This window comes from Blennius ocellaris (genome assembly GCF_963422515.1).
Source record: "Blennius ocellaris genome assembly, chromosome: 3".
Classification (NCBI taxonomy): Eukaryota; Metazoa; Chordata; class Actinopteri; order Blenniiformes; family Blenniidae; genus Blennius; species Blennius ocellaris.
In genome coordinates, this window is record NC_137652.1 from 21482566 (window position 1) to 21506594 (window position 24029).

At 40.8% G+C, this 24029-nt stretch overlaps 1 protein-coding gene across 3 annotated transcripts in view; it reads left to right on the top strand.

Moving 5' to 3' along the window:
• Window positions 1-443: 443 nt before the first annotated feature.
• LOC308146811 (glutamate receptor 2-like) overlaps window positions 444-24029 on the top strand; it is a gene marked incomplete at both ends in the record, with an annotated part of 50937 nt that continues 27351 nt past the window's right edge. For 2 of the 3 annotated variants that reach the window (XM_080518740.1, XM_080518739.1), the window contains 8 exons: window positions 444-513; window positions 9708-9848; window positions 16843-17082; window positions 20117-20238; window positions 21322-21396; window positions 21793-21846; window positions 22398-22556; window positions 23239-23406. In XM_080518740.1, the coding sequence (XP_080374866.1) occupies window positions 444-513; window positions 9708-9848; window positions 16843-17082; window positions 20117-20238; window positions 21322-21396; window positions 21793-21846; window positions 22398-22556; window positions 23239-23406 (1029 nt within the window). Of the gene's footprint in view, window positions 514-9707; window positions 9849-16842; window positions 17083-20116; window positions 20239-21321; window positions 21397-21792; window positions 21847-22397; window positions 22557-23238; window positions 23407-24029 lie in introns of those variants that run through there. The other variant, XM_080518741.1, reaches the window with a different exon arrangement.

A 24029-nucleotide genomic window follows, 5' to 3' on the forward strand; every position in this document is an offset into this window, starting at 1 on the left:
CTCATATGTGGCTTTGAAAAAAAGCACCAAACAATTTTCAGCTGCTCTCTCTCTCTCTCTCTCTCTCCCTCTCTCTCTCCCTCTCTCTCTCTCTCTCTCTCTCTCTCTCTCTCTATCAATCTCTCTCTCTCTCTCTCTCTCTCTCTCTCGCTCCTTCTCTCTCTCTCTCCCTCTCTCCCTCTCTCTCCTTCTTCTTCTTCTCCTCGTCACTCGGCTCCTCTCGGCTCGTTCTCGTGCTTCATCGGTATTCCACCTCGGCAGTCCGCGGCGCGCGCCCCGGGGTCCAGTGGCAGCGGAGGCACGCGCATCACGGTACCGGGCATCTGCAGAGCCGCTCGAGCCGCTTCTCCACGCCGACGGAGCGCCGCCATGAGCCTGCAGCGCGTGTGACGGAGGAGGTGGAGAGGAGCTGCTGTGGCGTTGCGTGGAGCCGAACAGCGACCATGAAGCTGCTATTTGTGGTGACGCTCTTGTGGCGCGAGGCGCTGTGCGGATCTCCGAGCGTCCAGATCGGTAACAGGGTTTTTTTTTTTAAATTTCTCTTTTATTGTCGTTCTCCACATAACCATTCGTGTGTTTACAGTGTCGTCCCGTTGTGCTTCTGTTTCCATTCACCTCCCTCCATCAGTGCGTGATCCTGCTGCTGAGGGCCGCTCACCTCCATTCTCCTCCATCCATCCTCCTCCATCCTCCTCCTCCTCCTCCTCCTGCTGCTGCTGCTGCTGAGGCCTCCTCCTCCTCCTCCTCCTCCTCCTCCTCCTCCTCCTCCTCCTCTTCCTGCTGCTGCTGCTGCAGCTGCAGTGGCACCATCATGTCAACATCTTCATCTCTTATATTAATATGTTCCTACATGTGTGATCGTCTGACAGATCTGTGCAGTGTGTGTATGTGTGTGTGTGTGTGTGTGTGTGTGTGTGTGTGTGTGTGTGTGTGTGTGTGTGTGTGTGTGTGTGTGTGTGTGTGTGTGTGTGTGTGTGTGCACATGTGTTGGCTTGCTGCTGAAGGCAGGCGAATCAAAGATTATTCAAATCCTGCTTTTCACACAGATTTCCTGCGCTCCATTTCATGTTGGATGGCAAACAAGGCATGATGAGGACAGCCTCCTCCGAGAGGGCGTGTTCGATTCCCAGCCTCAGGCGTCACATTAACATTTATGATCCGGCAGTTTCGGTCCATGCGCGTCTTCAGAGAGAGGGCTTTGGGGATCTTTAATCCCTTCATTGTCAGAATGTTTTCGGGTTCCAGTCCAGGCTGAGCTGTTTCTGTGTGGAGTTTACTTTGTTTTTCTCCACGTTCAATCCAGTAACATGCACGTGGGGTGAATCTGTGACCCCACAAGTGTGAACGTGTGAATGTCAGGGTGTCACCTGCCTTCAACCTTTGTTATCTGGGTTTTGGCTCCAGCACCGTGGCACAACCCTGACCTCAATAAAGTGGGAGCAATTGGGTACATGGATCATTAGAATTTCAACTATCCAACTTTCTTAACCACCAGAATGATATAATCTTGCTTACCCTAGTGCTTTTTTTTTTTTTATGCTGCACATAATCCCATGCGCTGTGTTGCAATATTGATGCTGGTGAGTGGGAAAGAAATCCATCTGTCAAACTGAACAAATCTCACTGGGAAATGCTCATTTGCTCAAAATGCACTCGGAAATAAATGAACTACATCCCAGTCTGAAAATAACCAAACCAAAATAGGATGATTGGAATTGTACTTTGCTCTTCACTAAAGCATTTGTTTCAAAATGTGCGGATGAGAATTTACAGCCATCGGTTGTTTGATATGATTGACGATGTTGCTGCCCACCAGTGTTATTCCGTCGTCAGCCGAGGTTCAGCCTCAGCTCTCTGCCGCTCTGTATAAGAGGTATGGATGGACAGGTTGTCTGGGCTTTTCCCCTTTTTCTTGTAGTATCAAAAGAATTTGGAAAAAATCGACACATAATCATCAACAAAGTGACTCACAAAGCCGAAAGTGCTGCTTACATGCACATGTCATATGATAACGTTAATGAAAATTACTCTCAAGCGGGAAAATCATGTGAACTTTGCACATGATAATAAGATGATAGATTCATGAGTAACTGGAACTAGGAACCTTCAGACCTATACGTAGAAAGAAAAACTGAACTACAGATGAACTCTTAACGATTCACACTTCAAATCATCAGTTGGCACATTTTGTGCAACAGCATGAAAAATGTATTGTTATATTCTAACGTTATTCATATGACACAGAAATGAAAAGAACAGAATCCTTCACTAGACCAACAAAGCCAGACTTCAGTGAACTTCAATGTTCTTCGTCTGGCAGGTCGCAATCTGCATATATTATCCAAAAACAGGACATCATAATTTGTCGAAAATCTTTTGTGCAATTAATATTGAATCACCACATTCAAGTTCATCCTTGTGCTGCTTGTAATGATGATGTGGCTGATTTTTTTAAAAAAAATTTTGGGAAGAGGAAGAAACTGAAATGGAAGCGTCCTGCTTGAAGGAGAGACAATGCAGTAACATTCCAGTTTGCATTATTTTTGCTGCATTTAAGCCAAAAATCCGGTTTTATATATATCTAACCTGAAGACGGTTTGAAATGCTGAAATCACAGTTTTGCAGTTTGGAAACTGGTGGATTGTGATTTAGTGAGACTAAAAGCCATAATTTGGAGAAAAAAAACCAAAACGTGTTCCCAGTTGGTGCATTGAAACGTAGCATCATGAGTGAAGTGAGAGATTTTTTTTCACATTTTAATTAAGTTGAATTGCAGCACACCGAGTCGCTCAACTGTGACTCATTATGTTCAGAAAGCGGCGTGTACTCAAACCCACCTACACCAGACCCCTGACATGCAGTTATCCTTCATGAATAACACTTTAATACATTTGGTCGAAAGTATGTTACATCAGGCAGCAGTTTTCAGTATTTTGAAGGCATCAGTGAAGAATGTTGTGACTCGCCACGAACCCTGAGGGAGTCTATATTTAGGGTTCCGTACATTTCCCACATGGGAGCGTTTACCTGAGAGACAGTAACACCTCGTGATGAGGTTCTGTCACGTCACCGTTCTGTGAAAGCTCTTTACAGTCTCCTGATACCTTAGTTCTTTTTGGTGGGCACACGATACCAGCTGGTCGGGCTCATGTACTAATTCATAGTCCTGCCAAGTGTCAATAATCCACAAAAATAGGAAAATAAAAACTGTGTCTGTGTCCAAAACAGAGAGCAGAGGCACATTCTGCTGTTTGAGACTCATCACAACATCCAAACCATTTTTGATCCATTTCTGATGCTCAAACTTGTGTTTCTGTACCTGCTGCATTTTACCCCAATTAGCATATGTCACAATAAAGTAGGCCATTTCTAATACGGCCCCTGAGGAATTGAACACCTGCTGCATTCGTTGGTTTCTATCTAGACTTTAAGAGGTGATCTGCAGCAGTTTGGGACCGAAACTCTTCAAAAACAAAAATACATTCATTTTTATAGATCAATTCTTGTTTAACATTAAAAAAAACAATCTAATTTTAACATTAAACAATAGCAGGCAGGGTAGATTTGTAAATATATTAACACATAGTCAGAAGAAACGGTTTTATAACGGTCATTTTTTTTTTTTGTCTAGAAGAGTTGGACCAGACTTGTGTGTCTTTGAAAAAACTCACCAAATTTAAACTCCATGTAAACTAAATAGACCATTTGGGGTTCTTCCTCACTCGGAACAATTCAGCATGACACTCAGGTTGCTATCGAGGGGATCCCAACCTCACGATACAAACCAATGAGTTCTCAGGAAAAGTCTAGAAAGACGTGTCTTTAAAGAGCCGTCTGGGTTCAACTTGTGTCTTTGTGTAGAGCAGTACTTCAGTTTGTCACATAAACGATCCACACAGATTCTCTGTTCACCGTCAGCAGTCCCACTGTCACCAGCCAGTTCGTCAAACAACACGACCCGAGCACGGCGAGCAGAGCTGCGAGGATTAATCCTGAACAAAAAGCTGCAGTGCATTTTGACGCAGTCTACCTGATTAATAAAAAATTGCTGTGTCTGCATGACTTAAGCCGCCCACTGTCCCACCTGAGCTCAGCTTGATGGATCCCAGTCGTATGTGATGAAGTCAGACATGATTTTCGGATGACATAAAAATAGATGCAATGGGTTTGGTTGGCGGGCTGAATCATTATTATGAGTAATACCAGCAGGAATAGATTATCGTTCTGGTTCAAATTGAGACATGTCATTTTAAAATAATTGTAAAGCCGAGTTAGGCATTTAACTAACAAATTGTCTTGGATAATTATACAGTGAATAAGCAGTTATGACTTAACCTCACCGGGATACGTAGTTGGCATCAAGTCCTACAGTGTTGCTTAAGATGGGATTAGATTAGTTGCTTTAGAAAGACAGTAACATGACTGTGAAAGGAATTGTCCTTGAGGGAGTTCTCTGAAGGTAACGCAGGGAGAAATGAATGGGGAAACAATCAAATTAAATAAAAAACAAAAAACAGTCCATAGCAGAGTCTGGAGAACTCCGTGTGCTCAAGAGAACAGACCAAAGGTCAGTATTTAATGCAACTGAGCGCCGTACTGTGCCCCCAGGCAGCACTGCAATAAAAAATAAAAAAACTATGTATGAGTTCATGACAACAAGCCCACAGCTCACCGTACGATCCTAAAGAAACTCCAAGGAGAAGAAATAAAGTGTCTTCTTTGGACCAAAGAATAAAAATTTTAATTAAACTGATCCATGGTTATGACAGCTTGTTATTAGACAGAAAAGGCGCACTTTAGTCGATGTACAGAGACCAAATACCTGGAAAGGGACCACCAGATTAAAAGTAAGATTAAATCTGAAATCGATGTTTGCTTCCATAAACACTTCGACTCTCCCGAGACGTTTGATTTCCTCACATACTGTAGAGCAGCTCGAAAACATTTATTGCCTAAAACTCTGACAGTCTTTTCACTCCTCAGATATTTAGACTGATTGATTCCAAGAAGCTCCAGGAAGCTATAAGACGAAAAACAGCATTTTAAGACATGTTGCTGCTACTGAATTGAAAATGAGCTGACCTTGAGTTGTTTATGGTTCTACTGTGAAAGAAAATGTACAGTTCATGATGTTCTCAAACCATCGCATGAATAATTTTATTACGTTTAAATACCGACCCCAGCCTTTTAGGAATTGGTTGATCTATTCAACTCAAACAAAAACTCAGACAAAACCAGGGAGGGGGCAACTGAAGCGGTTTGTCCGATGCGCCAAGATATTTCTAGCGCCTGAGTAACCTGAGAAATCTCTTGGGTCACATCAAGACCGAAAAGCTTCGTCAGCAAACCACAACTCTGTCCGTGTGCTTGTCGAGCAAATGTTCGGGTGTCGTGATGAACATCGATCACTGTGGTTTAGGAAGGACTCAAATTCCTGTAGGTATGCATGTAAATCCTCGAAGGTCAATTTGAAATCCAAACGTCTAAAAATAAGCTGTGGGATTCCTCAGACTCCCCTATATAACCAGCAAATTCTAGAAAGAAGTAGACTTGGAATTTTTTTTTTTTTTTTACACCGCAATATTTTATACAAGCGACACAATGAAATGGACAGAGGATAAACAGTGGCCTGAACAACAGACAAACACTAATACTGTCAACAGTCAACCACATGAACTAAAGTGCATTTAATTGAATTGTTCGGTGGCAGCTTAACTGTTAAGTACAAGCTGAAAGGATAGTACCTTTATGCTATGTTGGACACTCTACTTCTCTGCATTTAAGCCACCCCGTTCACAGTTAATTTGTATGTTAACTGCTCCTTTATGGCAGCCGAGTTGCTAGAAGCTGAGGGTTACGTGGTGCAGCACCTGATGGAGGTCAGGAGCCTCGCTCAGTGGAAAACCTGTCGGCAACGGGTTCAACAAATATCCATTCCCATGTCAGCCGCTCTCACCTCCAGGCTGCCTGAAAGAGGACCAAACAAGGAAAACTAGTGCTCCCGAATCTACACACAGTGGACCAGTCTGCTATAAACATTAACATTGAGAGTTCACGGACATTCGTATGGACGGACGAATAAGTTGGATCGTTATTACAATAAAACTACCAAGTCCCCGGAGAATATGGACTGGGAGTCATGACACTCTGGAGGGGTTCCCTTTTCTCATTGGCTCCGAGCACCATTGTTGTATAAACGCACGCCCAAAATGCAGCATTCATTTGAAAATGTTTCAGTGTAAATGAAGCCTGAGAAAGCTAAGGCAGTCAATCGTGAGTATCTGGGATGATCGATCAACCTCTCTCACTTTGTTATATTCATCATTTCATCAATCTTTTCATCGTCAGTCTTTGCTGAGCCATTTACATAACAAAGCTGCTCGCTGCCATTAATGATAGTTGAACATTAGTAATTCTCTTGAGCAAAGACATTTCAAGGCAGGGGAAGGGTGAGATGGAGGTTAAACTGCCAGCCTTAACATTGAAAGTCAATCCACCCGTGTATGTGTGAGTGTGTGACCACCGTTTGCCCTGCGATGGACTGGTGAGCTTTCCAGAAGGAAACTTGCCTTTTTACATATGAATGAATGGACTTGAATGTATTCAAGTGTTGAACACAGGACTGGTTGTATTTGAACATTTGGATGAATCAAAGGAGAGCCAGTCTGATCGTTGGGTGACGTGGAGTCACTGTTCAATCCCCACCACAGTTACACTGTACTGGTTTTTCCCAGTGGACTGACGATGACTCTGCTCTAGTAGCACGAGACCAAAGTGAGGAAGCAGTTTGTTATGGAACAACAAGATTTCTGTGCGTCACGTTCTTGAACCTGTTGTTTACCAGTTTGTCTTTGTGCAGCGTCACTCTGAAAGACAAAGGGGCACTTGTTTAGGCCCTGTTTACTAGAAAAGAAAAAAACATTTGCAACAGTTTTGCTTTTTGTTTTGTGAAGTCATCAAAAATTATTTGCATGCCAGACCACTAGTTGGTGCTGTGGGTTTGTTATACAACCATCCCTGCACGCACACAAACACACAAAGAATAATCCCTTGTAAACATTCAAGCTCCATTAAACTGTGATGGATTTTGTCTCCACCTGTGATCCAGATGAAGGTGTAGTAAAGGCTTGAAGCCATTTCTGGGTTTTTTTTTTTGTCATGTCAAACCAAAATCTAAAGAAAACTGAATGTTTTTACTCTAGAAAGTGGTGTAAACAAGCGCCTGGATGCAGCTGATGCGACAATATAATTTTCCACTGAGAAATAAGAAAGCGGTTGATGCACAAGTGGAATGTGGGACTTTTTAACAGTTGTGTGCAGATGGTGTTTAGGATGAATTTGTACTGCAGTGTGAAGTAGGAGGCTGAATATCAGAGCTGTGGCTCTTCACACCAGACTGAAGTGGATTTTCATTTTAAAACTACTGCTCCTCTCACACACTGTGCAGGGACTGTGTGGGTTTAGATTTGCTTATGTGAACATTTAGAGGGCGTGCGCACTTGTTCATCGGCGATGATTGTATGAGGTTCATACCTTAGATGGTGTAAAGACACCAGAACCATCTTGACTGTTGAAGCTTTCACACACTTTGGCTGAAGTCATGAGAAACTCATTAACTCCTCCACAGGTTTTGTGCTTTTGTTGTGGCAGGATATCGATTTATTGCTCGACCGTGTTCCTTTTTACAGCTGTTCCAACACACACATTTGATCATATTTAATTTACCACAACACACGTTTATCGGGCTGCATGTTCACAGACATTAATGCGACTGTGTGGCCGAACTGCTGGGAAGAAATGTCATGGATTCTGAAGCAAAATCAATGTATTGGTATCGTTTGCGCAAGTCGTAGTATCGACCTTCAGACTCGTGCATTTTTCCTGTTAAATCTGTATTAAACAAAACAATTTAAAGATTAGATTTTGGTTTTCTTCATTAAAAGTTTTACACAATAATCAACATTTTCTAATGGCAAAAATGGGGATCATTGTATGTTAACTGTAAGAATCAGAGCAAATGATTGGAAAAGGAGCTACAATATATTGGTGTCACTTCTATCTGCTCCTTTCTTGAGCATTTTTGTTTCGGTATCTAATATAAAAACAATTTTTTGAGGGTTTGAAATACAGTAAATGATTGATGAGTCTGACAGCAGACAGCAGGAGCTGGTGTAACAGGAGGACTACGATGTTGGTCAGTTCGATTATTAATAGTGGCCTTGTTTCCAGCGATACACGTGAAGACATGCCAGTCACATCATTCTGCTTCACTGCAGGCGACTACACTGGACCTCGCTGCCTCGGCTTCAGCCTCAACACTCAGGGCAAACACACTGACCCCATTCTGCCAGCTCCACCACACCACTGCAGCTGAGCCAAGGTTCCAGTTACAAAATGGATCTTTTTTTTTTTTCTTTCCTTTTCTTCTCCAATGCACATGTGATGTAGATTGTGGGGAAGTAAAAAATAAAAAAAAGATGGATTGTAAACAGAGTCCCTTGTGAGTATCTGCTGGGTCATCACGCAGCTTTTAACTGTATTGCCTGTAAATATCTCAGCAACTTGATCTTTGGGGGGGGGGGGGGGGATAGGTTGAACAGATTAATATAACAGGTGTTGGTCTATTCCAGAGGTCTGCAGCTTTATGAGTAGAGGAGACACTTTTCTCACCAAATTCAAATTTAACTGGAGCCATAAAACACATTTAACTGACAAAATGAGGCAAACACAACTCGTAGAGTTTAATGTATTTTTGTGTTTTTATATATGAATATAAACTGTATCTCATGTCACATTTATGAAGTTTCAGTTACAATTTAGGATGGTAAACATTTCATTACAGGTTCAGCTAATTTGTACCTGATTTTAGAGGTTTCTACCTTCTTTTTCAGCATTTTAGACAATTTTGACATTTTTGCTGTTTTAACCATTTTGCCTTTTTTACGCAGTTTTGTTTGTTAAGGTTTTTTCTTTCTTTCTTTCTTTTAAACGTCCCAGTCCGTTTAGGGTTTCTCAAAGCTATTTTAGCAGTTTTTTTTCTCCCCACATATCTTCTGGTTTTTGCAAATTTTCCCCATTTTAGCCATTTTGGTTGTGCTATTCAAGTTTATGGAGTCTGTGTTTTCTACACGTCATCAGAAACCATCTCTAATCATATGATTTCAATAAGAAAAGTCTCCAAATATCTGTGAATTTACAGCAGATTGTCTTATTAGCACTGCACTTCTCAGCTCTGGAGGTTTAATGCACAAACTGAAGCAGATGTTTCAGTGTCAGATCTATTTCTGTCACTTTGCGGCGCATCGATTGCATCACTGTCCTCACTGTCTGTTGGGATTTGAGCAGCGACAATACACAAGTGACTCCCGCTCTTCGAAGGTCTTCTGCCTGATGTCTTATTCAAGCTTCATCAAATTATGACGCATCACAGAAACAACAGAACAGATCATTAATTCTTTCTTTTTTTCAGGTGACTCATGAAAATAAACCACCATTTTGGACGAAACACACTGTTGTCATTCTATTGTATTGAAACTTTTCCACAATTATCTTGAACAAAGCACATGAAGCAGTTGCCTAACTGTGAATCGATTGATTGCTAAAGTACAGAATCACACTTTGAAACAAATAGTTTATGTGATGTAGTACATTTAACCATATTCTGTTTGACGACAGCTTTTTTGCTTCTGTCTGCTTGTTCTTCTCAGGTGGTTTGTTCCCCAGGGGTGCAGATCAAGAATACAGTGCTTTCAGAGTTGGTATGGTCCAGTTTGGAATGGCAGACTTCAGACTGACTCCACACATAGACAACCTGGAGGTGGCCAACAGCTTCGCTGTCACCAACTGCTGTAAGTTTTCTCTTTTAATCTGTCCTGAGACCAGAGGCCCACATGTGGCTCTTTGGTTCCCCTGTATTGGCTCTTCGAAGCGTTCTGAAAATTACATGTAGAACCATTTTCATTGTATTATGTGTGGTGACATTTTTTGACACAATTACATGAATCATCAGAAGTGTCCTCACTTATTTATGTATTCAACGTTGCAGAGATTTTGTTGGTTTAATTTGAGCAAAGCGTAGCAGCAACAGGAACAAGGGGCCGCACACACACACACACACACACACACACACACACACACACACACACACACACAAACACACAGGCAGCCTCGTCTGAACATGATGTAATGATGGCCTGAGGCTCAGAGTTTTGCTATTTAAGAGCACTATACTGTGAAAGCAGTGAGACTCCCTCTACACTCCTGCTACAAACTGCATCTTATTTACTTCACAGATATGTGAATCATTGCAGAAAAACATGGACATTTTGTACAGCAGCTACAGTGAGAATAGAAAGCTTGTCGACCTTTGAATAACAATTCATTTGTGCATCTGATGATGCACAGTAGATAAATGATTAATCTGATTACAAATGATGACAGTTGTAATCAGATTAATCACAGGGTTACTGTGGATTCATATCGGACAGGATCAAACCTCCGGAAAAATGTCATGCAATTACAACAGCTGTACGTTGGGGGCGCTGCTGCCCTAACCAAACACTAACCACAGAGGAAGCAAAGAAGAAACATGGCTCATTGATTGGACCAGACTACTTCACATCCTCTTCCTCTGTGAGACCTCGCATTCCAAGGAGACCAGAGATTGCTTGTTGGGTCCGGGTCACTTTGAATTGTCACTGAAATGCGCGATACAATTGAATACACAGTTTCATCAACTTTATTTAGACAAAATGTGTTAAATGGTTGTGTTTGGTAAGGACATTAAATGAAGGAATTGTCTGTATGGACAATTGTCTGTATGGATAAGAGCATTGTGTTCTTCTTGCACATGAAATCCTTCTTTTCTTTCCATACCGGACTGGTTAGCAAATATAACTGTTGGCTTTCAGCTGCAAAATGAGGAGGGGAGCAGTCGAAATTCAGTCTGGAGTCAAACATGCAGCATTTTGAGAATTTGTGTTTTATGATATTGGGGAACTTGCTTTAGACACAACCACGTGAACCTCTCTGAAACATTGTGGCTATATTTTGTGTTTCTGAGGCTGAATGTTTCTGTCCAGATCCCCCTGCAGCTTCAGTGATGTTGCGTCCTTTTACCCTCACAGACTTTGTTAAATTAAAGCTGTGGTCACTGTGCTGCTGCTGCCTGTAGGTCTCTTTATCGCAAATCACGACAGACCTTCAGCTGTCCTCTGCAACACTCAGCGTTTTCATTCGTCTATAGGAGCACATGAAAGTTCCACATGACAGCCGAAGTGTCTCTTGCACCTCTTTAATTGGAGGAAATGCTTGTTAAAGTTTGTGTAAGACACATTAGGCCAATGTTAGATTTGACAGAGCTATCTCAGTTCGGACTACAACCTTCAATCACATTAGAGCCCACACATAGAATATAAATAGATTGCTGACTGCATGGTGAGGTACTGGTAACACTCTTTTCATTGCAGCAACAACAATCATCAACTTGGAGGGCTTCCATTTATCCAGTTTTTACTTCCCCTTAAGGCCACTACAGACTGTGATTTCCGTCCGTCTCAGACAAAAGATAGCGGAGAATTGTGGCCATACATTTGGTCTTGGCTCTAAATTTTTAGCCCGATGTCGCACTGTGAGACCGGTTCATTACGGCCATTCGTCAGGGTGTTGGGACAAAAGACAACCTGCTTAAGGCCTTGTTTTCGCGACAAAATTTCATATGACAACACCTAATCCGTTAAAAAAAAAAAAAAAGTGGTGCATTTCCACTGCAGCACCAGACACAATGACAACGATGTCGTTAGTATGCTGGGCCACAGGGGGCGCTGCCACAGGTTTTTGTAATGAAACCACACATGATGTGTGCAGAGAAAAATACGCTATAAACGGGAACAAAATCAATAAAACCTGGACTGTTGACAAATTAGATGCTATCAGTGTAGAGTCTCAACTACTAAACTACCAATGTGGACGAACCGCTAGTCGTACCACTACGGTGCTGCCATGTTTGTTTACAGGCACATGAGGAGAAGGAACTATTTACAACAATGTGCAGTCTCTGCAGGAGGGATTAACAACCATGAAAGAATCTTTCCACCTTGGGAGCCGGGATAAAAACTTTGTGGATACAGTGGAGCCGCACACTAAACGACCCCCCAAAAATGAAGAAAGTTTTGAGGCTTCATTCATGTTTAGGTGGATGACGTGTTATTCTTGTGCAATCACATCGAATCATGTCGTCGAAGGCTGTGATTCAGCTTATATTTTCATTGTACAACCTGCTCACGGCAAACTTCACGTAATTAGATTTGTGCCGTATGGTGTGACTCGCTGTAAACCTGTAAGATTGTTAAAATTGCAGTCTGCACAAGCCTTAATGTTTCTTGAGTGGAAATCTACAGTCCAAAGACATTCAAAAACGAGTTTCCCCGATAACTCTGAGTTTCCCGTGGTGAAGACGAGGTGTTCGTTTTTATCACATTCCCAAGCATTCACATTCTCGTCGGGTTTTTACATGACTGATCACATTCACTGAATGACACAGCAATTATGGCAACACAAGCTTTCCACACACAGTTGAGAACGGTTTGTGCTTCATTGTCTTGCCCAAAGACTCGGAGAAGGCAAAGTGAGGCTCAAGCCACCAGCCCTGGGCCTCAGTACACCTCCTGAAAACCGTTGACTTTCCCTTTAATATAACAGTATTTCTTCTGTATGCCCACAAAGCACTGATCCCTCCTCAAGCAAGGAGGACAAGCGTATGTTCTTTTAATGCCCTTTAGTGGGGTAAATAGGCCACTGCGAAGCAGCACAAAGAGCCACAAATAGAAAGATGTTGCAGCTAAACCGATCTGCGATTGTATCCATATCTCCTCCCATATGTAGACCACTTCACCATTTTTGTGCCATCTCCTGCACGCTGCCTTCACGCAATGTGAAGAGAAGTCCAAAGATGAACACCTTTTTTGTTGACCTGCTTCTTCAGCAAATTATTAAAGAACTGAAATAGGACAACACACAAAAACTTTTTGGGCTTCCAAACGGCTAAAGTTTGGAAGTGTTGAAATGAGCACAAACTTGATCTGCATGTGTGTGTCCCACGCTGAACGCGCAGTCTTCTTCCATTGTCTTCCTTGCGTTGTCATGCAATAGAACATTTTATTACAACTGGCCATTGACATGTTTGCGTCATCTCTTAAAATATAATTTTGTGTCAAATGTAATTTTTTTTCAAACCCAAATAGCAGCCAATCCATCACACCAACACTATAATATTAATAACGCTTTGTAAACATTGTGAAAATACGACAAATGGAAACGTGATACTCACTTTGTATTATTGGTAATTGGGAAAATAACCCTCTCAAAGAAGTAACTATTGTCATGAAGGATTTCTTTTAGCGATTTATTTAAAGGTGCTTCTTACGTCACGGTTCAATGCTGTTGTGTGTTATCAGACAGTGGAAGAGTGAGCGAGTGAAATGTGGTTCAGGACCGTGAATACATTGATTTTGTGTGACAGTCAACATGTCGGACATGAAGAAAAGGACAGTGTCATCAACTGTCACCTTTTTGCATTGAATCATGAAGTTGCACAGATTGCACTGCTTTATAATGTAGATCAACAGTTTGGTAGTCGAACGGATCCTCTTCCAACCACAGTGTTGTAGGTTTGATCCTCCTTCTCACGCTGTCCATATGGCAAAGTGTCCTTGAGCAAGATTCTGCCCTCCAAGTTGCTCCCAATGGAGGTGTGTGTGTGTGTGTGTGTGTGTGTGTGTGTGTGTGTGTGTGTGTGCGTGTGTGTGTGTGTGTGTGTGTGTGTGTGTGTGTGTGTGTGTGTGTGTGTGTGTGTGTGTGTGTGTGTGTGTGTGTGTGTGTGTGTGTGTGTGTGTGAATGGCTGACTGAGACAGAGTGGAAAGCACTTTGAAACTGCTGAAGCAGTAAAAATGTTCTGTATAAATTACGTTCGTTTACATTTCACATTTTGCCATTACATAAAATTGCAGAATATACTATTACAGACTTGAGTGAGCCATCATGAATCCACACCATCACTCCCTTAAATTAACCAGTAAACACTGTCCCACTGACTTACAACCTGGTTTTAATCTGTGCTTATTCCAATGCTGGATAGAAATAGCGGAGGGCCTAGAATGTGCCTGAGCAATGAAATTATGGCAATATACCAAAGTACAATTAGTATTTAAAGAGCCAAAGCACCAAATGCAGTTTCCTGTGTGTGTCCAATGAATACTCACTGTTGTTGTGGGATTGGAACGTCCAATCCCAAGTCCGTCTCTCTAACCTCTGGGTCGCCGCTTGCCCGAAACACCTTTTCTGGAAAGGAAAAAAGGAAGCAAAAATAAAGATCACTTGTTGCACTGAGTTCTCGTTACTGAATGTGCTGGTAACAGTGACATCTGAAAAGTGCTGAACACCACACTGAGCTCCCCGTCAGACAGAGCTAAATTAATTTTGATTGCAGCACTTAAAGATCTTCAGTGCTGCCAAAATCCTGGACTTTGAAGAAAACAAAGACTGGCCCTCATACTTTTAGCTTCAGGAGGTCGTCTGAGTCTGCAGCCATGCTGTGGCACAGTGGGAAAAAAAATACTGAGTGCTGGAGGTAAATCCTGACAGAAAGTCATCACTTCCCTGGTCAGAAATCAAACAATCAAACTCTTAGAGTGAGGGATGAACTGAAACATTGAGTTGCAAATGACAAGCCCGAGGACTTAACATAGGAAAGAACATAAATGTCGTATGATCGCCCTTGAGCAAGTCAGGCAGCTATGAATACATATAAAACATGCTTGACCTATTTACGTAGCATAAGTGGACCAAAGGCTAGATGTTTGGTGTGATTTTAATGTAAGAGCGATGCATTTGTGGACGTGTGAGCGAACCTCAACTCGAACCAGACGAGCAACTGGGAACAAGTGAAAAGTGGGTCAAAGACTGAATGCATCGCAAGACAAAGACGTAGAGACCAACCACACGGAGGATAGGAGAATAACATCTGGTTTGACTATACAGAATGTAATATAATGAATTAATTAATTTTTTTGACTTCACCATGCTATTTAAGTGGCCTGAGTTGTATGAGGGAGTGTGATCGGAGGACCCAAAGACCACGGCCCAACTGTTTATGTTGTAGGTGGTTAACGAGGGAATAAATACAGTAACAAAACAGCTAAATGAAGCAAACTGCCCGTGAAAACTCACCACAGACAAGCCATGTGAAGGTAGACATGAACATGAAATCTGTATGAAGATATCAAATATGTGGAAATTTGTGTAGAAACAGTAATGAATGAATGAAACGAGGGACGAGGCCTTTGTCCTACAGCTTTATCATTGTTTTGATTTATTATCATGTCTTCTGTCTTCTGCTTCCTTCTTCAAATGTTCTAAACCGTTGCTTTGTACACAAAGTTTATCGATGCTGGTTAAACAAAAACATTTTTTTTCAATTATTTCAAACATTGGCCTCAGGATATATCGAGTGTATAACAGCACATTAGAGGCCTTTAATCTTAATCTTTAACTGTCTCTTTCACTGAAGCATTTAACACTTCGCTTCCCTGTTTTGTGTATCCAGATTCTTCCAGAAACTTCCTGAAGCTTTAAAAGCTTCAATAAGTGAAGTGAAGCAGATTGTTGAGCTCATCATGGTGACAAGCTTTGTTATCGTCTCACATCTTCACCATGTCAGGCTGAGTGAAGGTTGAGACGCATTAATTGACAAACCTCAGTAGATGGACAATATTCCAGCAGAAACACTAAAAATGTATTCAGTTTGTACACTTTTACAATCTTCTTCTTAAGAGAAGATGTAACAGATGTTTTACAGCTAACTGACCTTTGGCTTTAGCCCCACCCCCAAATGCAAACAAGTCAATAACATTCAACGACCAACTGCCCGGAATGGGACAAACATTCTCGGTTCCATAGAGAAGCATTACAGCCGGCACGTTTGTTGTTTTCTGGTTATTTGGGTCATTTAAGAAGCAAATAATGGTAAAACGAGAAATGGTCATTGGTAAGTACAAGGATTCCTGAAAGGATAAACAACAAGGTTTACTTTCTCACATTTCCAAAACCCAAACAAAACCTGGACAACCGTCTCCTCTGGATGGAGCTGTGGCAGACCACACACACGCTCAACGCAACTTTAAACAAGGACATCTACATTTGTTGCAAAGTGAGACCATGTCTTGTATAATCTCAGCAATCTAGTTGTATAATATCAATCACATAATGCCAGCAGCGAGGAGCTAGCCACCTCGCTAGACGTTAGCCGGTGGGATCAACGTCGGCACGCTAATCACGTGCGCTAGGTGGCTAAGCACTGGGCCGTCCAGCGGCTGTTGCGTTGTGATTTCTACTCTGGCAACTGCCATTTCAATATGTTAGCAACAGTTACTGAGGGAGTGGAGTTTAGCCAAAGCTCAAAAATCTGAAACCAGTGATGACTGAAATATTTGCTGATGTTTGTGTTATATTCTTGCTGCATGGCAGGATTGACAGATTTACAGAAGGCGTTGGTTTAGGTGATTGTCTGACTCGCAGCTTTCGGTTGAGAAAAGGAGGACTTTCGAGACAGTAGACCACATAATCAGACATACAGTGAATTATTCTGATCCTGCGCTGCATTAAAGCCTAAGTGTCATTACAGAGAGCTAAAGGTAAGTATGATCAGAGGTGTCGAGCGGAGGAACGCACACCCTCTTTCATCTCCCAGGATTTGACCTGAAGCCTGCCCGATTAATGCCCGTCACGCAGTTTGATCCTCTCTGTTCAAAGTTTTATTAAAAACTCTTCTCTTTTCCCCCTCCTAGTTTGTTCCCAGTTCTCCCGGGGCGTCTACGCCATTTTTGGCTTTTACGACAAGAAGTCGGTCAACACCATCACGTCCTTCTGCGAGACGCTCCACGTCTCCTTCATCACGCCTTCCTTCCCGGCAGAAGGAATGAATCAGTTCGTGCTCCAAATGAGGCCGGACATCAAGGGGCCGCTTGTCTCATTAGTGGAATACTACAAGTGGGAGAAGTTTGCCTATCTATATGACAGTGACAGAGGTGAGGAGCTCTTCACGGGCGCTGCTTGATAACGGTCGGAGTCAAACGACCTGTCTGGTTTGTGGGCAGCGATGCCGTTTAATATGCAGCAGTTTGTGTGGCACATTGCACCATGAAATCATGCATTTTTTAAAGTCCCCTTCATGTAGCTGGGGGAAAAAAAAAAAAAAAAAAACAACCTCTTGAAAGGGAAGAAAGCATGGTGGTATGACGAGTCAATTCTTCCAAGATGTAGTGGGATTTACATTTACTAACCTCGCTCATATAAATCTGTCTTGATGAACACACACGTATTGTTACAGTGTGGCAGTGATACATTTACTCAGTTTCAGCACAGTTCAGCTCATTACCTCCACATGTATTTGTAGCGTTTCTCTACAGTTTGCATGTTGTTGACTCTAAATAACACATTAGGTGTGAGTGTGACTGTCTGTGATGGACTGGCCACGTTTCTAGGGATGGATGGATTAGTATTGATATAATACTTCTAACATGTTTAAGTTAAGCTATGTATATATGAAAAAAAGGGGTGGGATTTAATAAGTTCTACTTGTTCCTACTCCTTTTGGGACATTCACCATCATTATATTGATATTGTTCTGATGTTACTTATTGATTGTTTGGTGAAGTACCTTTGGTTGATTGTTGCAAACTGTTGATTTTGATATTTGATTTTGAGCATGTAAGAAAAAAAAATACAAATGAAGTGACATAAACATGCTCTATAATATGAAAAATAGTGGCAAAACAGCTGAGATAAACTACCAACATGCAGACAGATCCAGCTCTTGGAAAGGGAAGCTAACTCTCATTAAAGCGCTTAATAGGGCACTCTATCCAATATTTGGAAACTGGGAAATACAACGCACAATATATTTCAAGTATGACTTTTTCAACTTAGAAATCACAACAAGGAATTATTTGTAATAATTTGTATATCATAAAAATGTGTTGCAAAGTATAAAACTGACTGAAGTGTCACTATATTTCATAATCTATTGTCAAAAAATGTCAACATCAGCTACATTTCTTGCTGAAGGCCTTGGAAAGCTTTATCAATCCTGTAGCCTCATCCTGATCACCACATGGCACCAGTGTACGGCAAAAAAATATAAAATTTTATCAAATATATTATGTGTCCTGTAGTTGTTATTAACTCATAATAATTCATTTTAAAGAAACTAAAAAGTTGGTAATGCTATTGATGTTCAGGAATGTGTTGGTTCAGGATAAGGGACCCGGAGGTTTATTGATATGGTGAACATTAGGACAACGGCTTTAGCTAATGCTAAAGTTCACAATTCTCACCAGTGCCCATTGAAACATTACTAATTCCTAATGTGATTATAATTACGAGCGCTGATGTTCGCACAGCCAATGCTAATAAAAACAGACAAATGCTGACAGTGCCACTGTGTGAAAACTGATAATGTGTTTACGCTGACAGAGATTTAGTGGATGATGAGTCTGACATGGTTCAGTAGCAGCTGTGTGTGGATGTTGGCAGTGGGAGACCACCACCTGCTTCTATCACACACTTCATATTTGTAATATTATGACGGATTTATTGACTCATAAAATGTGTCTTTTAATTTCTACATTGAAAAACCCCAGTGAAATAGATATAAATCATTGTGTGAAAACAAACAGCAAGACAAGCTGAAACATTTGATCAACCGTATTTCTAAATATCAAATTAAAAATGCCATTATGAAATTGTCTGATTATTTAAACTATAATTGACATCCTATCGCCCCTTTTCTTGAAGCCATACGTGAGAAATGTATCAGCAGGATCATTTCACAATGTGGGATTTGCCATTTGCTGTAATTATTTAAGTTTAAATTTTTGGGTAAAATGAAACGAAATGGTATAAATCTTGTATATATTGTGAAAACTTAAAAAAAACAAAAAACAGAATAATGAAGACAAATTCAAACCATAAATTAAGTTATAAGTCAAAACAATAGATGTGTTATGGTTTGAAGCGATGTATACAGACACACAGTGAATATTAAGTAAAAGCTTCTGTCAGTCAATGAAAAACAGTTGGTTTCATTCAATTCTTTTCTCAAATGTCCTGTAATCACTGCTCCATTTTGATTGGTCATCTTGATTCTTTCCACACATGAATGTATATTAATTCCTGTTCTCATTGCTGAATTTATTCTTCAAAATAACATGTAAATGAAGTAGTTCCTTCAGATTCTGCAGTGACTCTCATTGGAAATCATTGGCTTCCTCCTTTTGATCCACTTGAGCAGAACTGAGACACTCAAATGAAACTGACCAACATTCAGGCATTGATCCCAGTTCGAAAGACAAAAGAGTCCTGCAGATCTGTCAAAAGCCTATGTATTAAATTGATCGTACAATTTTATGTAATGCTCATAGCATCAGTGTGGTTGTTGCCAAGTGCTGTCCCACTTCGTACCTTCTCCCGATTCAGCTTTCAAGACAAACGTGTTTCTCTTCAGGTCTGAAGCTACAGTTGGTTTCAATGCTCACTTCCTTTATCTGACTCAGTTTTCAAGCAAAACACTGGACCACTGGCGAACCAACATCACAGACATGCTCCCAGACCTCCGACTGTAGGAAGTCACCCAATGTGCTGCTTACATGGACTGTGATGGGATCATAAACTGGACGACACCAGTCCTACCATCCCATTGTAATTTTCAATTGCATGGTGCAAATACAATCAGATTGACAGGAATATATGGTGCAAATTTAATGAGATCGATATTTAATGGGATTACTTTTGGTCCGTGTGACAAAAGCCAGTATTTTGTTACACTGACACTGTTTTCAGAGATTCTGGGAAGTCATGATTGAATATGAACTCAACAAGACTTTTGCCACAGCGCCTGATCTGGATATTGTTGGATGATTGAACTTGATGACAAATGTGTCAAAATCAATAAGAAACTCAAAAGCTTTCGGAGAGAATAACCTGTAGAAATAGCGTGTCGCTCTGCTTTCAACCTTTTCATTCTGTGTGCGTGTGTCTGTGTGCGTGTGTCTGTGTGCGTAGGTCTCTCCACCCTCCAGGTAATACTGGACACTGCAGCAGAGAAGAAATGGGTCGTCACAGCCATAAATGTAGGAAACCTTAAAGACGAGCGGAAGGACGAAGCGTACCGCTCCCTATTCCAGGTCATTCATACGCAAACGCACGAAAAGCACTTCACTTCTCACTGCTTTTGTTTCGGTGTGAGGTCAAACTTTGTATGTGCATGGCATGTTTTGGTCATTGAAGGTCTTTTTCGATTATTTTTTGCATTTCTTTATTACAAACGCTGACCTACATTGCTTCGAACAAAGTGTGAATCCTCCTTTAATCGCGAAATTTACAAAAAAAACTATATAAAACACCTCAGCTTCAACACTAAATAGGCACAATGAATAAGTAAAACTTTAATAACCCAGACATCAATATTCTGATGGTTTTTATACGATAGAGCTTTTATGGAATTAGAGTTCCGTCACTTTGGTGCAAAACACCAAAGAATAAATCTCAACAGCATCATACCTGACATAATAGGTCCTCTTTATGTTACTCGCTCTCTCATGCTTCGGAGGGTAAAACCATGCAAGCACCACATCGCCATCATCTCCATGGCAACAGTGTTGCAGCGCTCTATGACTGACCCAGATTCAGAGCCTGAAGAGGCGATAAAACACAAACTGCTGCTAACCAAATCAACGTGAAGAGATTTTTCTCCACATTACAAGCTGAAGAACAACACGCAGCGTGAGCACACACATGGGCTGACCATACACTGTGGATAAAAATGATCGAAATACGCTTAAACTCATACCAAACAATGCCAGGATATCTTTTAACAAGATGTTCTTCTACCCAACCTTTCCCCTGCTGTCACGCGAGCTTTCCATTAGCATCACGGAGCAAATGATCAGAAGAGGTGCAGGATAATAAAATGCTGCTTTCTGAAAAGCAGTCTGATGTTAAACAGCATCGGAATGTCCATTTCTCGACCAAAAAACATTTTGCGGTGCAGCCAACCAGCCTCACAACCGCAGACCACATGTAGCCACACCAGCCAAGGATCTTCACGTCCAGCGTCTTCACTTGTGTTTTAATTTTTTTTCAGTGTTTTATTACATATTCATAAAGCGCAAGAGCCAGGAGGGCAAATAAAATATTATAAATGTATAATCCATTTTTTTTCTCCCTTTAAATATTTTCAATTTGAATTTCGCACTTCTTTGTTTTAGGACCTTGAGCTCCGTAAGGAGCGACGCATCATCCTGGACTGTGAGCAAGACAAAGTCAAAGACATCATGGAACAGGTGAACAGGTTTTTTTTTCTCTAACTAATTCACAACAATCAGATTGTGTAACGTGCAATACAAGCTTATTTTATTCCTTTATAGTGCTACATATCCACCCTCTAACAGACCCTGTGAAATCTACCATTTAAATACGTTTAACAGAATTATTATATATTCCAAGCTGTTTTTTTTCATATAAAATCCACACCAAAGTTTAACATCAAAATGTCCAATGTTGTTTTATTGAATAAAAGTTATTTTAGAGCCAAATAAACCTTTAAAACATCAACAAAAATCCTCTGTCCTGGAAATAATAATATTATATGACAGCAGGTTTAAACAGTAATAAAGCGGTTAATCTGATTTTTAAGGAGATTCTGGTTTGTTGTTGACTCTGCTGGTTCTCTCAATCAGGTCATCACCATTGGCCGCCATGTGAAGGGACACCACTACATAATCGCAAACTTGGTGAGTCGTCAACCCGCCACTGATCAGTCTTCATCCAGCTCATATTTAGTTCCAAGTTCTGATGTGGTTATAAACCTGTTTTTTTAATAACCTTGCTGCAGAGCAAGAACGTATAAGAACACAGTCAGTCTGTGATAAACAGGGAAACATTTCAGACATTATGAGAAGAAATCATTCCGAATCAGTTTTACCTGTGATCAAGCAATTAGTGGTAAAGCAGTGTGTTTTGGTCAAAGAGTTCAAATTAGCTGAGATGCATTAGCACATCAGTTAATTTTTCCAATAAGAAAATGCACTGTGTTCAGATCATCTACCTGTTTCATCAATATTGATCGAGTATCCTTTAAATATTCTGTGACTCAGGGACAAATCAATTTATTTATTTTTTTTTTGGCATGAACTCTGCACCCAGTGGCAGTTCTGGGGAGGGGCCAACGGGGGCCGGCGCTATTATAAAACCACCAAGGGTCCCTTTGGATAGTAACCAGAACAACACACAACCAGAAGCTTTTAGCTGACATGGGTTTCTTTGTTGCTGATCTTCTTTCCAGGGCTTTGTGGACGGCGACCTCTCGAAGATCCAGTATGGAGGTGCGAATGTGTCGGGCTTCCAGATCGTGGACTTTGACGACCCTGTGGTGGCGAAGTTCGACCAGCGATGGGAGGCTTTGGAAGAGAAGGAGTATCCTGGAGCTGATTCACGGATCAGAGTAAGACGTGAACATCCAACTTTAAATATCGGGCTATTTTAAACTACTTGGATTGTTCAGGGGAAGGATATTTTAAACAAATAAGTGCAATTATCGAGAACTCGTCCTAAGAATGTAGACGTTTTCACCAAACGAAGCAACATGAACAACATAGAAATAGATTCTGTGTCTTTTCCTTCATTTCCAACAACAATGGGACTCGAATGCAGCATTTGACTCCTGCAATATTTGCTTTTATGTCAAACACACCACGGATATGTTCTTGGTTTACGCTCAACAAAGCTGCTTTTGTACATCATATTGTATAATCTTTGATTACAGTGAGAAACAAATACATAGAGGAACTTTTTTGTAAAAAAAAAATAAATAAAAAATGTTTAGAATAACCTGTCAACTACTTTGATGATTGTAGTAGTTTTTTTTAATTCAGCATTTTCAGAAACGAAAATGCACAATACACTATTTTTGGAATCTTATTCGCAGCAATGTTCTTAATTGCTATTAAATATTTTAATGATTTTTATGATGAATCACATTAAGGCACATTTAGCCTTGAGGGTTACAGTCGGTAGTCCCAGAATGTTTTCACAAAATAAGATCCAAACTTTAAATTATCAAGAGAATAAATCCAACAGAACCTGTCTGGACTGTACATTGATTTGAACGTCTCTGTGCCTCACAGTACACGTCGGCGCTCACTTACGATGCGGTCCATGTCATGACCGAGGCTTTCCGCTTCCTGCACAAGCAAAGAATAGACATGAGTCGTCGTGGCAACAGCGGGGACTGTCTTGCCAATCCCGCCGTGCCCTGGGCTCAGGGGGTGGAGATCGAACGAGCCCTCAAACAGGTAGCTACAGCCACACAGCTCTCATCTGGTAACAGGCAATGGGAATACAGTGTTTAGTGTTGTGTGTGTAGAGTGATTAACATTTGTGTTGAATACAGGCTAGTTTTGCATGTAATCCAGAGTAATCAAACTCATTTTTATATTTGAGCCAATGTTCTAATAACATTCTAGAAGTAGTTTTTAAAAAAAATTATTTCAGATGTAATAACTGCAGCCAAAATTGTTATAATACATAAATAGGGCTGCATGACTTGGAAATAAAAACTGTTTTGGCAGGTTTTGTGCAGTTTGCTTATCAGCAATATGTATTAGCACAGTCATTTTTCTCATTTATTGAGCAAACTCTGCACTGTTTTCTAAATTCTAGTTGTAGAGAAATATGACATTATTGACCTCAATACATTTAAAATGGCTAAAATTATTACTTTACTGACAGTTATGTTTTGGACTCTTATTAAAGTAACGGCTTTTACATACAGCAGGCATCCAATAAACTACAGAAAAAAAACAGTCTGATGTTTTCTTAATTTTGAGTTATTTGTGCGATTATTGACAGTGAATGTACATATGTGAACAAGTACATTTGCTATATAAATATAAATTACAGCTTTTGCCCCTTTTGA